At 36.6% G+C, this 18074-nt stretch overlaps 1 protein-coding gene across 10 annotated transcripts in view; it reads left to right on the forward strand.

Moving 5' to 3' along the window:
- Nucleotides 1-613: 613 nt before the first annotated feature.
- Nucleotides 614-18074, forward strand: part of abi1a (abl-interactor 1a) — a 61121-nt gene continuing 43660 nt past the window's right edge. For 4 of the 10 annotated variants that reach the window (XM_059524328.1, XM_059524330.1, XM_059524333.1 and 1 more), the window contains exons 1-2: nucleotides 615-812; nucleotides 13813-13980. In XM_059524328.1, the coding sequence (XP_059380311.1) occupies nucleotides 696-812; nucleotides 13813-13980 (285 nt within the window). In that variant the 5' untranslated portion in view covers nucleotides 615-695. Of the gene's footprint in view, nucleotides 813-13812; nucleotides 13981-18074 lie in introns of all 10 variants that reach the window. The other 6 variants (XM_059524323.1, XM_059524327.1, XM_059524332.1 and 3 more) reach the window with 3 other exon arrangements.

The following is an 18074-nucleotide window of genomic DNA, read 5'->3' on the forward strand; positions in this document are numbered from 1 at the left end:
AACAACCTATCAGCTGCGCTGATGGTGACGCTGTGGCGAAAAGGAGGCGCTGGAAAGTCAGGCTAATTTCTCAGAATCGACTCTTTTGAACAGTTCTTTCAAAGAACCCTTTAAAATAAACAATTCTCTGATTCTTTTGCGTCAGTACGTAATGGCGTCATCGTGCGTCCCTGGGGTACCATTAAATATTCAAACGAGGCCATATATATATATATATATAATTTCTTTATTGGTATTTTCTTGATTAAGTTATAGGTCAAACGGTTGTGTTGTAGCCATTTAATTCTTTGTTTCAACTCTCACAAAAATCTAAACACAATATTTAACTACTAATTTCACAGTACATCACACGGTTATGCAGCTTTTAATATTATTTTTATTATATGTCAACACATTTCCTGTACTATGTCATATTCCTGCTACTCGGTTCACTCCAAAAATTTACGTAGATAATCCGGCTCAATGCGAGTCGTGGATGTCTCGGTTCAATGATTCAGTGAGTCGTTTACTCGCGGGCAGCTTTTCCCGATTCAGTCCGATATACGAATTGTTCAGACCGGTTTTGTGAACCGATTCGGTTTGTTCATTAAAAAGACTCGACTCAAATGAACGATTCCGACATCACAAGGGCTGAGTTTGAGCTCTCAATCAAATCCCAGAGACGAGGAGTAGGAAGCTCTGTGGAGACATGTAAGATGGCAGAGCTGCAGATGTTACTAGAGGAAGAAATCCCCGCCGGTAAACGAGCTCTCGTGGAGAGTTACCAGAACCTCACGAGGGTCGCGGACTACTGTGAGAATAATTATGTTCAGGTAAGCACGCGCGGAGCCCCAGCACTGCTGCGGGGATCCGACAGGAAATGTGGTTGTAAAATAGAAAAGCAGGGATGAACTGCTTGTGGGAGATTACTTTGAGCGCATAAAGGGCGATCTTTTGAAAAGCTTGCTCTTATTGAAGTGGTTTGTTAAATAGATGTGTGATCGTTACGGGATTCGTGCCGTTTACATTGAGGGTGTGTCTGGAGACTGTTTAACTCACACATAAGAAGTTTTGCTGATATCCACCAGAAACTTCAGAAAAGGAGGATGTGAGAATTGTCTGGTCTTCAGAACGATACATTTCTTTACGAAACACGTTCCTTAATTATCTCGAAGAGAGAAATGAATCGTGTCATATGCGAACATGAGAGATAAAAGAGTTGAGTTGAGCTAAAGTCATATTTTAATAGATCAGTTTATCGTGTCTCTATCGTGTCACATCTGCTTCCTCAAAGCGCTGTTTCGAACTCAGATTTATTTTCCAAGAAAAAAAAAACTGAAATGAAACTGAAATATTTCATTTTATTCGAATTTATTTAGATATGAAACTGATTTTACAGACAGCTGTTAAAAACTTCAAAGTATATCAAACTGTTAATATGTCAAGTCTTTATATGTGCTATTATAATTTTTTTTTAAATTTATTTAAATCTACTTTTATTTTTAAGTTTTATTTAGTTTCATTAGTATAATAAGTTTTGTAAGTATACCATTGCTTTCAATATTTATTAATTATTAATGTATTTTTTTTAATTTTTTTATTATTGTAAGTTTTTATAATTATTTATTAAACTAAAAAAAAAAAAAAAAAAAAAAAAAAAAAAAATATATATATATATATATATATATATATATATATATATATATATATATATATATATATATATATATATATATATATATCATTTGAAATAATTTACCTTTATTAACAATTTCAGTAATAATAAATGTTTTAAAATACCTTTTGTTCTTATTATTTGTTTGTATATTGTCCATTTATCAGAACTAATTGCTGGAACTGATTGACAGTTAAATGTGGAGAGGGTGCAGCGCACTCTTGATTCACAGCCTGTAAGGAACTTTTTAAAAAAGTGAAATACTCTGTAAGCAGTTGCGTCAGATGTTTGCAAACATCGAAGCCATCTCTCTAACCTGTGTTTCTCTCAAGATGATAAATACCTGTTAGAAGTGCTTAAGATGAAACCACGGATGAGATCTATTGCACTAAAACAACACTGTCAGGGTGTTTACCACGGTGTGATTACGTTCTAATTCCTTAAGAAAAAGTTGCCCGACAGGTAGCGCAACATTTGTTCGCAAAGCGGCCCGTCAGGTTTGATGTAAAATGGCAACCCTTTCCTCTGCAAGACCAAGCATGCACTGAGTCGCACCGATACTACAGCAGCGACCGCAGAAGAAGATGACTCCGATGGGAAACCGATCACTGCGTCTAGTGTTCAAGTCCTGGCTTGACAGTACGGCCTGCAGGCTACCATGTGGCTTTTTCTCCACCACGTCTATTCTTTCTCCACATCATGCCTGAGCGCAGGATGAAGGCACTTCCTGTGAATGACTGTGTCGCTGTGATGATGCAGCAGCAGATGGTGGGAGTGGGTCTGTGGAACCAGGACAGTCACTGTCCCACTTTCTCATGTTCTCTGTGTGTTTGAGAGAGAGAGAGAGGCATGTGAAGCATGTAAGGAGTGCCGTGAAGTTGATCGTCTCCTCCAGGGGCAGGACGGGTCCCACTGCTGTTTCTAGCCTACATGTGGAAATGTTGATCTTTCTCATTCTGGATTGAATCACAGATGACATCCAGAGACTTTATTTTACCCAGAATGCAAAGAATGTGTCAAAGGAATAGTTGATTTACTCATCATTATACCCTTCTGACTTTCTTTTTAAAGTGGAATATGAAAGGAGAAGTTTTGGCAGAATGGCATTTTCTATTTTCTGTGCAATGAAAGTAGATCTTGACTAATGGCTGTCGGACTCCAAAAAGCACAGAATGCATGTCAAAAAGACGTGTACCACGAAAGTGCTCAAATCAAACCAAGCGCTTGATTTCATGTTCAGGAACCATAATGTAGGCTATTAATCACGGAAATGTATAAGTATTTCTTTGAATTTTACATGAGTACTTGAATCCGAAAGTACTTAATTTTTTATGTAAAAGTACAGGTTGATGTACCATGTTTATAATTTTTCTAGTGAGCACTCATCAATACCTAGCAATTAACTGTCAAAACATTAAATTTTAACATTAAGAGTTTATTTTTAACAACATATAACTCAATTTTTAGCAATTTTCAAATATGTTTTTTTTTGTTAGTTTTTTTTTTTTGTAGTTTATTTTGATTAGGTTAAAAATAACAACAACATGCAGCTAACACAATAAAACACAGTAATAACATGATAACATCATAAAATTTAGAAAATTCCTACAAAAAAAGTTTTGTTTTTGCAGATAAACTCTTCATATACTAAAATATTTCAATTTCTTATAACGCAAGTGTGCAGGTAAGTAAAAAAACAAAATACAAAAACACTTGTTATATTAAGTTGCGTTAAGTTGCATTATTTTAACGTTATTTATTTATGTTTAACATTTGTTTGCGTGACTTATTGTGAGAGGAAAAATGTACTTTTAGTCACAACATCGGTTAATGGGAATGCTGTCAATTCGCAATATTTATTTTATTTTTTTATCAACATTTATAAAATAATGCAAAAGTTTTGCAACAATTCTGTAATGGGAATTGACATCTAAATGATATAAAAGTTCTGTTTAAAGAAGATTTATTTCACAAATAACTGAGAGTCATGTTCATTTACAATCATCAGTACATACATTTGGTGGGTTCTTGCACCATCAGTTGTATGCGCATTCAAGCTATCAGTTCTCAGCTTGTTTTGAGTCTGATACAAAGACTTGCGGATCATTGAATCAGCTGCAATCAGATCAAGTCCCATTTCCAAATGAATCGTTCAGAACAGTTATAAAATTATGAAATAATCAGCTTGTTCATGAATTGGAGAATGCATATTTTTTTCTTGAGGCGGTGTATCAATTTCGAAGTAACGAGGAACGGTAAGAAATAAAAATACACTTTGCTGCCCAACACTGAAAGTACTCCATACGATTCATGAGCAATATTCCAAATCTTATAAAGTGTATGATCGCCTTGTAACGAACATATATCCAAAATATCTGAAAGGAGTCACACGTGGAATTTTACAACTGTTCCAAAGTGGTTGTATGGAAATGAGCAGCTTGGATAATCTGCTGAACTTCTCCTTTTGTGTTCCACGCAAGAAGTCCTCAGAGTTTGGATTTGGAACGACATGAGAGTGAGGAAACTTCGGGACACTTACATTTATTTGTTATGCAAATGCAAGGTGCCTTGCTTTACCCATGCATGCATTAAAAAGTAAAATCTCTGGGGTTTTAAATACTCCAGAGACCAATTTGCATGTTTGTCCAGCAACTGTTCCTCTTTTGGAATGCGAGACCGCATGCTGCTGTAACCTCCGTGGACAGGTTGGCTTCTGACAAGGATGCATTAATGAACACAAGCCACCTGGCTTAGTGAGAAGGACAGAAACAGAAAACGCTCCTGAACAGGTGGTGGACCTCCATTGCTATGCGCATAAAATGGATACGCAAGTTTAGAGAAGAAAGTGTTCTGATACTAAACGTTTTGATGTTTCCAACAGTCATTCTTAGTTTTTTTGTTCTGTTTTTCTGAGTTGAGGTGCCCTGAGTTTTATTTATTTTTTTACATGGCCAGCTCAAAGGCACTTGTTAGTCTCTGAGTGTTCTGCCCTTCATGACCCAGGCACTGACTTCAGCAAACCAAGTGTACTGCAGACTAGGATTTTCCATATAATAGGACAAGTGTGAATATCACTGCCCACCGTTCCAGCGTGGCTTCTCTGTGGAGGAAGTATTGTGTTCAGAACAATAAGCCTGATTTTATTGTGATATGAAAGACCTACACCAGAACTTCTGAAAGAGACACTCAGCACTTGACACTGTATGTAATATACTGTTTGGATATTTTGGAAACGTGATCGGTGAATTGCAAAAATTAAAATTTAAACGTTTTTTTTTTATACATGTAAGTGGTCAACCACTGAAACGTATTCAGTCAGTTTGCAAAACAGTACTGTGAGAATATTCAGAGTTCTCACTGATATCACTTATAAAATACTGAGGTCATAAGCTTTTTTAATCTAGCTGTTTGTCCTGTGGCCTTCACAGGTATGGCTTGTTTCTCTTTGAATGAGTCACTGAGTCTGAATAAGGGTGGTTCCATCTAGGGCAGATTGCCATATCATGGCACCATCCTTTTTAACATGGGACTTTACTTTTGCAGAGCTTAGGTGTCTATTTTTAATACCTTTCTCATCTGATATTTGATAACTAGTCAGACCTATACAAACTTCGGCTGTTTTTGACTGATTTATGTTGCACAACATTAAATACGCTAAACTTGTTTTGAGAGACATCAATAAAAGTAATGATTTGAAGTTCATTGAGTGTTTTGATTCAGTAACTGCTTTGATAGATTTAGTGAGGGAAGGATTCATACCAGTGTCTACTGAGTTTGTGAGTTTTATTGAGTGATTCATTAAACAAATTGATTTGTAACAGTCATTTGATTGTGAAACAGTGTACACCCTAGTCTTGCGTAGCCAGACCAGATTGAAGGTCTGGAATCCATGGCAGCTTTCATTAACCAAGGCACACCGACATGTCAAACAACCAATCACAGTTTGTTTTGTTCATCATCACATTCGAGGCGTGGAAATGTTGCCACAATAACAGACCGGTGTGTAAATCTCTCGGACGTATTATAAAGATTCTATGCCGCAAACTTTAAATATTTCCCATACTTTTGAAAATCCAACGTTTACTTGATCCTGATAAGCGCTTGTCGTCACAGTTGTAAAAACGGAAGCTTTCTTCTTTTGTGAGAGGGTTTGGCACCACAATATCTTTGTTTCTAGTCGGAATGTTAAAAAACACGACAGAAATCCTGTATTATTCAACTAGTCCAATGACAACTTCAACCCTCTTGAGGTGTTTCCACTTTTGTGTCCCATATGCATCAGACGTAACAGATAGCATTAACAAAAGCAAAAGTGAGATTAAAATGCATTTGTGGAAGCAATCATGCCATTTTAGCTTGCTTCAGCATGGTTTTGAACTCTTTTATTGTGACTCATGTTTCACAGGACTCATAATTTAGTGCTCTATCACAAGTGCAATTCTGTACCAGGTGAGCTACCGAGCAAGTTTACTTTGTCAGCAAAGCCATACATATGAAGCTGTTTAAGTGATGCAGATGTCTATGAAATGGCTAATAAACATCCCCCTGTAAAACTAGGCCCTTTATAATATTTTAAATATGAAAATGGTACAAATAAACTTTATATTTGTATTTAGCCTTCATACAAACAAGGAATGTGAAATTACAGTAAAAATAAATAAATAAACAACTCTCAGGCTCACCTCATTTATATGAATATATTTATATTCATATATTTAAATTAAAACTATAACATAGGCTGATTATTCTTATATATTGAAACAAAAGTACTTCAGCCAGGATAAAGAATATGAAAAGTGCTGAGTTTCTGCAGAAACAGTGGTTTCCCTGGTTACGGCTGTACACAAAGCCGCTCTCCTCTCATAAACGCTGCTTTATCAGATAAAATGTAGATGCCATCAAAACTTAAAAAAAAAAGTCTGTTTTTGTAGTTTGAGGCACGTTTTTCCATTGAGCATATATGCTATATATGAGCATTTTTTTTTTTATTATTATTTTTTTTTTTAAGTATATTTTAGTGCAGATTGCAGTCTTACACCCCTGGTCTAATGCAATGATTTTCACGCATTTAAATGTGGGTTTACCGTCAAACTACGTTTTGAGGCCACTGTATGCTTCAGTTGTGCATGGATGTCATTGAACGTCTCCCATGGAAATGGACACAATAACCCCCCAGATGTCTCTGTTTACATAATCGAGGTCAGAGGCCAGCACAGTTATCCTGGGAGAGATGAGACTTTACCATCGCTAGCTCAGCTCCAGCTAACATATGTCCTGGAAAGTGCCGTTAGCATTGCTCATGCCAGTATCTAGATTACGCCCCAAGACCATAATCCTTCTTTCGCTGGCACATCAGTAAATCCTACAAATACTCATTATTTTTCCTGGTGGAGATCCTCAGCTTGCCCGTCACCCAAGAAGTGTTGGGAACCAGCATGCCCTTGGGTGGGAAACGCTCTTGAATGCCCCTTCCTGTGATCAGACACAGCGATTACTACCCAGTGGCTATAACAGATTAAAGAGCCATCAGAGGCCTGTAATTACAACCCTGCTTCTTTGGCCTTGACTTCCATCTGTTCTTTTGCATGAAAGAATTGACACAAAGGACACATACTTTGAACTCTTTAAAGGGCTAGTCACCCAAAAATGGAAATTCGTTCGCTATATACTCATCATCAAACATCCCCAATGTGTATGACTTCCTTTCACTTTAGAGATCACATGAGAAGGACGGAGCACAGATGAATGCAACAGATGGCTCCATCTTGAGACATGCTCTTTAAAATAAGAGTGCTGAATTTCTGTCACAACAAAAATAGTCTTTAACCTTATTATGATTAATATGGTAATTTGCAGGCAGTGCAAAAAGGTGACCACTGGAGTGTTTTTCATTGCACTGATTTGTGCAACCACCCGGACACCCTAGCACCCACCCCAGTTTCCCTAGAAACAGACCTGTGTACCCTAGCAACCACCCCAGTTAGTCTAATTCTCCATCATTACAACCACTCCAAGTATTCTAGCAACCACCTCAAGTACACTAGCAATCACTCTGAGGTCCTTAGCATCTACCTTATGATGATTGTTGTATGTGTTGTGTTTTTAATGGCCTTTAAAGGCCCGTTCACTGTTATAATGTAATTCGATGGGAATCATGGCTAAAACATACAATAAAACAAAACCAAAAACATACACAAACGAAACCAAATTAAATCCTGCGGCTCATGACGATACATTGATGTGTAAAGACACAAAACGATCAGTCTGTGCAAGAAGCTGAATCATATTTTTTTTTTTTTTTTTTTTTACCTCTGATTTACGCAAAGTCCAAACTGTTAGAACTCTCCTGAACGCATCCTCCTGAGCACGTTCTCAGCAGCAGGAGTGTGAGTCCAACCCTCTGCGGACACCTTGGCAATTGAATCGCCATTGGCTAGTAAATATTTTAGTTTACTCACCAGATTTCTTTTTTGTAAAATGGCGCAGTTTTTTAAATATCTGAAAATACAACATCAGTCAGTCAAGCTTTATATTTATAAAGTATTATTTAAGAATATAACTTTAGTAATTAGAAGTAAACTTGATAACCATGTTTGAATGCTTATTAGTCGTTTTAACTGAACATTTTCAGCTGAGTGTTCGCGAGTGAAAATATATCTGTGCTAAACTTATACTTAGCCTCCAAGTAACACACTGGCGAATAAAATCATAGAATTTATTAGCCATTGGCTAATATTAGACATAATTTAGTACCCAGAAGGAAGATTTAGTCGCATATGCGAGTGATTTACTCGTAATGTAGAGGGTTGGTGTCATCTTCTTCTTCTTGCTTTATGGTGGATCATAATGCACATAAGTGCATTACCGCCACCTATCTCTCAAGTGGACCATTGACACTCCTAAATGAGATTGTAGATAGTGTCAATGGTCTTATAAGTCTGCGATCCACCATAAAGCAAGAAGAAGAAGAACACACCTCATGCACCTGCTGCTGAGAACTTGCTCAGGAGGATGCTCTCGAGAGTTCTAACAGCCGTGATTCCCATCCACTTATTATAAGAGTGATATACTGCAACAGTTTGACTTAAAAATCTCAGTTTGTGTTCTGAAGAAACAAAGTAACCTACTTCTTGGATGTCCTGGGGGTAAGCAGATAAACATCAATATTTCATTTTTTTTTTTTTGCTGAACTATCCCTTTAAGAGATGTATTTTTTTCCAATTAAAACAATCAGACTGGTGTCAGTGTGTATTACAGAATGGTTATGTAAAGTGTGGTCTTGTATTCCAATACAGACAAACATTATGGATTGAAAAGCAGTGAGCTTGGCATATGTTCTTAAGACAATAATTTTACAGCTGCTAACTGTCTCTAATCTAATGCATATGCTTAATAAAGCAGTTACAAATATTGAAAGCAAAACAAAAAAATGCAAAGATTCAAATTCTTAGTTTGTTATTATTGCATTCAGTATCATAAACTATTATGGCATGAAGTAATCTAAGTTATTGTTAACCTGCATGCTATTGTTGATTGTTAATTCTTGTTTGTGCACAATACATTAACTTGTTCATGTTGAATGACTAGTAAGAGATTAGTGGATTAGTTTAGTCTCAAAGCTGAGTTTTTTACAAATGCTAGAATGCCACTACACCCACAAACACAAACTACTGCATGTGTCATATCCCTTAACCTCTTCCTGTCAAGAGAGCGAAGCAGATGGGGCATTTTCTCAAGGGTTACACAGTGTTAATAAGGGACATTCCTAGCATGTTTTCACCTGATATCCGAGTTAATTTCCTTCAGTATATGTATAAGAGCAGAGTGAGCTTGCTGTTAGCACCACAGGAAATCCAAACAAATCCCCACAATCTGCTCTTCTGAAAAGGTCAAGCAGAACTTTTTTCTTTTTTTTTTTTTTTTACCGGATGCACATCACAAACTCTTTTCATGGCCAGAAAGGGTGCCAAAACAATTAGCGGTCCCCTCCAAGAAAATACTGCATGTCCAACAAAAGTGTCCAAGAGAGCTACTGTTCCTTCCTGTGGTCCCTCCAGTCTGCAGGGTGGAGTGTCCCTCCTGATACTCACTCTTCTCTAGAGAGGAAACGTAGGCTTTTCCTTCCTGTGCACTTAGAACCAGGAACATAACGGAATTTCATGGAATGTCACGGAATTTGTCCAATTTTGAATGAATTATTTAAAAGTAGGTCATTACTGTATCTGTAACTATTAAGCCACAAAAGTCGATTTAATTATGAATTCTGAATGTTCTGTGTGTCTGTTAATGAATGGCACAGACGCGTGGTTTCATTTATTACACATATACTGAAGCACTCGTGATACTCAGTGTTTTCAGCATCTTATGTCTCTCTAAATGAGGATCTAAACACATGAACATCATCTCCAAAAACACTCTGAGAGTCACTTCATGAGCATTTGACTGTTTGATTTGAGTAAAACTAGCGTCATATCACGTACTCAGAACTGTTAAGGTATTCGCAGCAACCCTTCAAAATCTGGTTTGATTTAAAGTCTAACGAACAAGTTCTAACGAACAAGTCTAAAAGAATATGTCTTTAAAATATTATTTTTTTTAGGAAAAATCACACAACATTTCTGCTATGTTTTAATAGTAAATCCCATTTGTTTACCAAAAAATAAAATAAGCTTAATTTTCAATAATTAAAAAATAAATTAATGTTTTATGCCTTCATTTGATAACCAGAAAATAGTAAATACACAACACCGAAGTTCTGAGGGGGGAAAACAATCATAAGGCTACTTTAAGTTGTTTTATGCATTCAAATAATCAGACATAATAAAACACAGAATTTGGTAACATTAAAAATGTTGGCGATTTAAAAAAAAAAAAAAAACATTTCATAGGGCCCTAAACATGAAACTTTTGTTAAACTTTTATTACATTTATGTGAAATTGAAGTTTCGTGGTTTTAATTAATTATGCATGATTTTTGATTAATAAACTTTAATTTAACTATTAAAAAGGAGTAAAAAAAAAAAATTCAGATTTTGGAAAAAAAATGGAATTTAGGAAGAAAAAATCTAACTACCTACCTATGCCTCATTGGAAATTGTCCGGATGTTAAGCTTAAAGGGATAGTTCATCCAAAAAAATGTAAATTGTCATTTACTCACCCTCAAATTGTTCCAAACCTTTATGAGTTGCATTCTTCCACTGAACTTAAAAGATCTAAAAAAAAAAAAAAAAAAATTGCGTAGCCAAACAGTTTCTGTTTCTTATTGACTTCCATAGTATTTTTCCCACATTATTTTATTATTTGGTTACCTGCATTCTTCAAAATATCTTATTAAAATATCTCTTATGTTCCACTTAAGATAGAATTTCATAGAAACTTGAGGATAAGTAAATGATTAAACATTTTTGGGTGAACTATCCCTTAAAAAAAAAGAACTGCAGTTGTCAATTATAATGGTAATGTTAGTCTAGCCTTGTGATTGGTCAAATGAATCCTTCATGTTGTCAATAGACTTCACACTGACTTTTCAGCAATTTGTTGGTGGGAAGTTACCGTTTAATACGTTTCTCCCAATTTTCTAAAAGGTCGTATTTAACTCTGGTAGTTATCCAGTTATCCATTGTTCGATAAGAGAGTTGCGTTTATCCCCTCCACCTTTTTCTTTTTATCTCTGGGTTTTTGTGTCTGTGACTGTAGAAGAGATAAAAAGAGATTGATACTCCTGTCTTCTGGGAACTTGTCTTTCGTGGGAAGTTTTAGGAGATTTCTGAATACACCAATCAAACATTGTTTCCGTGTGAAGTGTCCTTCAGATAAAGGTTTTTTTGTTTTTCTCTAAAGAATCAGCATGTTATAATGATTTCTGAAGGATCATGAAGGCTGAAGGCTGACTGTTCACAGGAAAAAAAAAAAAAAAAAAAAATATATATATATATATATATATATATATATATATATTACAATACATAAGAATTGCACAGTTATGGTGCTGACTTTTGCATGGGCAAACACCACTCACATTTTCTTGAAACATGAAAAAATCCTTTTTTAAAAGCCTTACACGTACATTTCTTTTAGCTGAATGTGGACTATGCGATTTACAGACGCCTCATAGGGAAAATCCAACAGAACAGTTATAAATATATACAGAATTACAACAAAGTCTGATAATAGTACCATACATCCAGAATGGAAATGGACCAAATGTTCTGTTTAAGAGATATGAGATTACAACTTGCCTTTATGGCACAGTCCTAGTTTGTCTTTAGAGAATGTTGGATCGTTTCGCACATCTTGTTTTGCACCATTAAAATGAAGTTTGTATCTTCTGACGTGGACAGGGTTTAAAATCTTCAGCTTTTTGTTGGTTTTCAGCACCCTGAACTACTGTATAGGCAAGATGAACACACGCTTATTTTCAACCTTTATGATTCCCACTCTTTGGATGTATATCTCTCTAGTCTAGTGTAACAATGTATATTTCTCTTGCCAAACACTTGCTAAAAATAGCCTGATTTTTGACCGAAGAACAGCTCTGCTCCATGTTTCAGTGGAACATCTGTACAACAATGTTATTGCATACCTTCACCACATAATTTGCTATGGGGAATGCCTGTGGAGCCATTGTCCCTATGTGTAAATGACTTCTTGTGTATGTTCATGTATTTAATAGAGACATACAGTAATGTCTTCTCTAGCAAACTGCTGCTGCTGTTTCATCACTTTGTGGAGGAAGCACTTCTTCATTCTTTCAGACAGGAACTCTATAACACATCTGGCCCATATTTTCCATCCAAACAAGTCTAGACTATTTTATATGTGATGAAACGAAATCTTTTCTCTGTTAATCAGATCTTTTATTAAATATATGATTCATTTCATCATAAAACGTACATGCAGACCATGGTTTCCTCCTCTCTGCAGGTGCTTTAGTAATGTTTTACCTGCACTTGATGTGTCCGGTTGTGATGTCTTTTTACAGAAGGTCTTGCATGACAGATTGTTTACCTCAATGATATCTCGGTGTACCACAGAGGTAGGCCAAATGGAGAACTGAAAATACCACAGTTAGAAAAACACAAGAGTTTCATTTCTGTGCGGTTGTGGTTAACGCAGGTTTTTTTTCCTTTTTTTTCTTGTTCATTCTGTTTGTTACAGAGCAGTTGTGCCATTCAGAACTCTTTTAAGCTAGCTTCCACAATTTAGGCGAAAGATAAGACCTTTTTTTTCTCCAGTACATTTTTTGTTGAATTATCCTATAATAAATACACAGAACCAAAAGGAACTATTATTATTATTATTATTATTGCATTTTTTTTTATTATTACTGTTATTGTTATAACAAATTTGTTTTGTCATTTTATTTATATTTCATTTGTTTTTGAATGTATAACTCCAAGGCAACAACAGTATTCAAATATCTCAAATGATTTTACCAGTTGTTTGTGATTTACAAGGTTTAAAAAAAAAAAAAGAAAAAAGAAAACTCAATAAATTTATAATTTTACCTTTCTAATTGTAAACTATTTTAGAACTTTGTTAAACTAGAAACATTTATAAATTAACAATATAAACTATATATGTTGGATTATATTTTTCTAGGCAGTCAGGCCTTACTCCTTGCTTGAGAATGACCGGATGGAGTAGAAAACTGAATATCTGTAAAATATTTCACATTACTGTGTCCACCCACCTTGACAGGAAATTGAAGATACCACAGAAACAAATCGCTTCACAATAAAGCAGATGATGTAGCATATGAGAATGGAATGTCTACACTTCCGATGACTTCAAATGTGGGAAACTATTTCAAATATACACCAACATGGCCCTGAAAATAACACATTTTACAGTTTGACTGAATATTTAGTTTGCTCACAAACCACATAAGTTGCTAATTTGATCAAGTGACTTGACCATTGCTTTGAATACTGTAACAACTTGTTACCCTTTAAATGTAGCTGTTATTTAAAACTTGCACAGTTTGTCTCTTAGAGGTTATATTTAAACCAGGCAGATACAGTAGGAATGATTTTAGCCAGTTACTTTGGTTTATATATGAGACGGTCCGTGGGCAGTTTGTAGGAGGTCTATCTGAGACTAGACGCTGTTATTGTGAAAATGTGCATTAAGGTGTTTTTCTGACCTTGACCTTCAGGCACAGGATAAGAGGAAAGCCTTGGAGGAGACAAAAGCCTACACCACCCAGTCTCTGGCAAGCGTGGCCTACCAGATCAATGCCTTAGCCAATAATGTCCTGCAATTGTTGGATATCCAGGCCTCACAGCTGCGCAGGATGGAGTCCTCCATCAACCACATATCTCAGGTCAGATATTTAAGCTTTCTAATATCTCTCTCTCTCCATCACATTTCATCAGTTGGTTCTTTTCTTTAAGGACTGTCTCCATGTGAATGAATGTTTGTCTCACAGTAACACAGTGGTTAATATATGTCTTGTTTTCGGGTCACCTCTTTTGTACCCCGTTTCTCTTTGTTCATCGCATATGCATCTCTATATTTAATTTGGTCATCATGGAGATGTAAAACTCTCCAGTAGAATTCTTGTGCAAATTTGACTTTCATATGTAGGGCTTGGACAATAAATCAATGCAAATCGAGAAATGATTCCGCGTCGATTCTGAGATTTTCTGAAGCCATCGTGATTCTTTCTTAAATCGGTTCTGAGCTTAGTTTTGAACATCAGATGGCGCTGCGTGCTTTAGAAATAGCCATATTCTGCTTGCTTCCAGTTCCTTTCACACACATCACTTGAACCTAAAATAATCATTAATAGAGTTCGAAAAGGTTGAAGTGAATTACAAGGATGTTCACAGTGAGCCGTGTTTACATTAATCTCGCTACATAAAATCATAACAGTATGTGCAAGTACATTTAAACACTAACATTACTCAGCCAAACGCACAAGTGCTGTTCTTCGTGAGCATTTGAGTGTGCGGTTAAAAACATGCCTACAGCGTCATCTGTTGTTAAAAACTAAGCTCAGAATCTATTCGAGAGAGAATCACGATGCGTTTAGAAAATCTCAGAATCAATCCACAAATCCTGATGCATCGATTTATTGTCCCAGCCCTATTCATATGGTGCTGTTGGTTGCTACAGGCTTCTGTCAAGCCCACTAGTTGGTGGTGCCATTAAAAAAAAGACCTGCAACTATGGCTATAAGCTGCACATAAGACAGTGGCACTAGGTTACTGTTTAAATGCCAATGATGTACGAAAAACAAAAAGTTTAAAAGTTTTGCATACAGATGACAACATTATCAAAATGATCCCTATTCACATAGATCTGCGAAAATTACTATCGCTGTGTTATGCATGCCAGGCCAGTAGGTGGTTATATCTGCGAAAATTACTTTCGCTGTGTTATGCATGCCAGGCCAGGAGGTGGTTATATCTGCGAAAATTACTATCGCTGTGTTATGCATGCCAGGCCAGTAGGTGGTTATATCTGCGAAAATTACTTTCGCTGTGTTATGCATGCCAGGCCAGGAGGTGGTTATATCTGCGAAAATTACTATCGCTGTGTTAAGCATGCCAGGCCAGTAGGTGGTTATGTCACTTTGTAAAGAAACACTACGCACCTGCGCATATATCTATAGACTGAATACAAATTTGCATTTGAGTAGTTTACATGGAGACAATAACACTATCTTTTTCAGTAACTTACGTAGAAAGCTATTCAACTTACAATTAATTGAAATATAGTTTGATGTTAGCATGTTGCTACGCTAATGGTGTGTTGCTCTAAAAAATATTTAAAAATACTTAAAACACTCAACAAATGGGTAAAATAGTTAATGTTTAGATTTCTTTTTTTTTTTCACTGAATAATCTAAATTATAAATCTAGATTATATGTTTAGTCTTTTCACTGAGCTCAAAGCAATCTGGTATTGAATTGTCCACAAAGGATACATACAATAAGGTGTTTTTGAAAGAAGCATACTGTTGAGTGTTTGCAGCAGTGGCAGTAGATAGACATCTTACTAGGCAACTTTAAAAAAAAAAAAAAAAATGGTACTCTCATCTTTAAAATACAGTTTGTTGGCATTTTTGAGGTTTAGTTTCTTGTCCATCACTTGTCTCATTTATGACATTGTCAACAAGACCTTCAACCATCTAAAGATTCTCAGAATTGGATCACTTATTCGACAAACACCAGTTCTGTCTTTCTCACCCCTGTAGCACAAACATCAGTGAAGCTCTAAATCTAGAATTACTAGACTGATATAATCTGCCAATCACATTAGAGCTTTAATCGGCAGATGTTGATGGGATTAATCGACGTACAGTGGAGCGTAATTTCAGGTCTCGTCTCCATTCATATGTATGTCTGGGAATGACAGTGGGCTTCATGAATGGCTCTAAGACAGGCTCATTAAGATGGTCAACAGAGGCCTGTTCTCTCTTCATACAGCCTCTACTTTACAGTGTCAATCATGATTCTCTCCAAAGATGGCGATAATAGGATGGTTATGTTAAAAACAGGGCGCTGGCTGTGCGCTAGCTTTCTGTCATAGGATGTTGTACTAAAAGTGGGGGAAAAAGCTATTCACTGATGCATCAGTATTCTGAATCACTCCAGAGAAAACAGAGGTGGAGTGCCATGCTTTGCTTGCCAATTACACACACAAAAACCCCTCAAGCAAGTATCTAAACTTCCATAAAGTTTGGAAAAGATGAATCAAGATACTAAATTGCAGGATTTTTTGCACAGGATTTGCGCCCTATGCCATCATGTTTCATTTTCTATTACAACTGCACACTACATAACCGTTTAGTGGCAGCTTGCATTTTGTGTATGCAAAATGTAGGTGTCCAGTCTGTTTCTGGAGGTCCACCTTCCAGCAGAGTTTAGTTATGTCCTCAAACACACCTGAACTAGCTAATCAAGGTCTTCAAGGATCACTAGAAACTTCCAGGTAGTTGTGTCAGAGCTAAACTCTGCAGGAAAGTGACCCTTCAGGAGCAGACAAAATAATTCTCAAAATGACTCTGTCTGTGAGAAAGATCTAGTAAATAGTAGTAGTTCCTAATACAAACCGTAATCCTGTAGCCTCAGTGCTATTTGCCGCAGATCAGCCATGACTGCTCTATTCCACTGGAAGGTGACTAATGGCTATAAAGTGGCTATAATCTCTCATCAGAAGCACACCCAGAGCTTTGCTGACAGAGAATGTCCCCATCTTTACAGCATTTCTCGCTGTTCCCTCTTCCTCTAACTGCCTATTAGACAGACCGTACCGCCAGCATGTGGCCAAATTAGATTAGAACATCAGTGCAGCAGACTAATGGGCCAGCAAGCCAAGCCTGGGGTTCACTGTTTTTAGATCCACAATGAATGTTTTGAGTCCTTCTATCACGGATATATCGTGTTGGAGTCAACCCTGGCTCGGAGCGTGGGAGGCTGAAGTGCTCCTACCTAGACCAGCACATGAAGTGGCTGCTAAGAGACTGTGAACAGCCAGCGCTTTGTCTGGCCAGCTGAAGACTTGGCTTAACACAAGGACACAGGTCTCGTCTCGTTTTGCTGTTTTCCATAATCCTTGTCTTTCGGTTACATCTCTGATGAGCTACAGAAGTAACTAATTAAAGGCAGCTCTAAGGGCAGCATGCTTGGAAATGATTCCATGCGTATCCCATCACCATCTATGGTCTCCCATTAACTCACTGTGATAGGTTCCTCTCAGGGCACTTGAAGTCGACATGACATCCAAATTGACCCCTGTCTTAATACATGTTCCTTGTTTGCACGATTCATCAGTCACAATTTTTCCGAAGGAAAAGGTTGCGTCTTTGTAATCTTCTGTACAACCATTTTCAGTCCCAGAGAGTTTCTGGCCGAAATATATGGCTGAGTATCATCAGCATAACAGTGAAAGATAACACCAAGTTTTCTGATGATATCTCCCAAGGGTAACATATAAAGCGTGAAGAGTAGTGGCACTGCTACGAACTGATGGTGGTCATATAAGTACGATTTAAGCCATGCTAATGCACTTCCATTAATGCCAACAAAGTGTTCAAGTCTATGCAAAAGAATGTTGTGGTTAATTGTGTCAAATGCAGAACTAAGATCCAATAGAACTAATAGAGAGATACAACCTCGATCAGATGATAATAGCAGGTCATTTGTAACTCTAAGGAGAGCATTCTCAGTACTATGATTCGGTATAAAACCTGACTGGAAATTCTCACATATACCATTTTTCTCTAAGAAGGAATATAATTGTGAGGATACCACTTTTTCTAGTATCTTGGACAGAAAAGGGAGATTTGAGATTGGTCTATAATTAATTAGTTATTTGGGGTCAAGTCAAGTTGTGGTTTCTTGATGAGAGGCTTAATAACAGCCAGTTTGAAGGTTTTGGGGACATATCCTAATGACAATGAGGAATTAA

The sequence above is a fragment of the Carassius carassius genome, chromosome 35 (assembly GCF_963082965.1).
Source record: "Carassius carassius chromosome 35, fCarCar2.1, whole genome shotgun sequence".
Classification (NCBI taxonomy): Eukaryota; Metazoa; Chordata; class Actinopteri; order Cypriniformes; family Cyprinidae; genus Carassius; species Carassius carassius.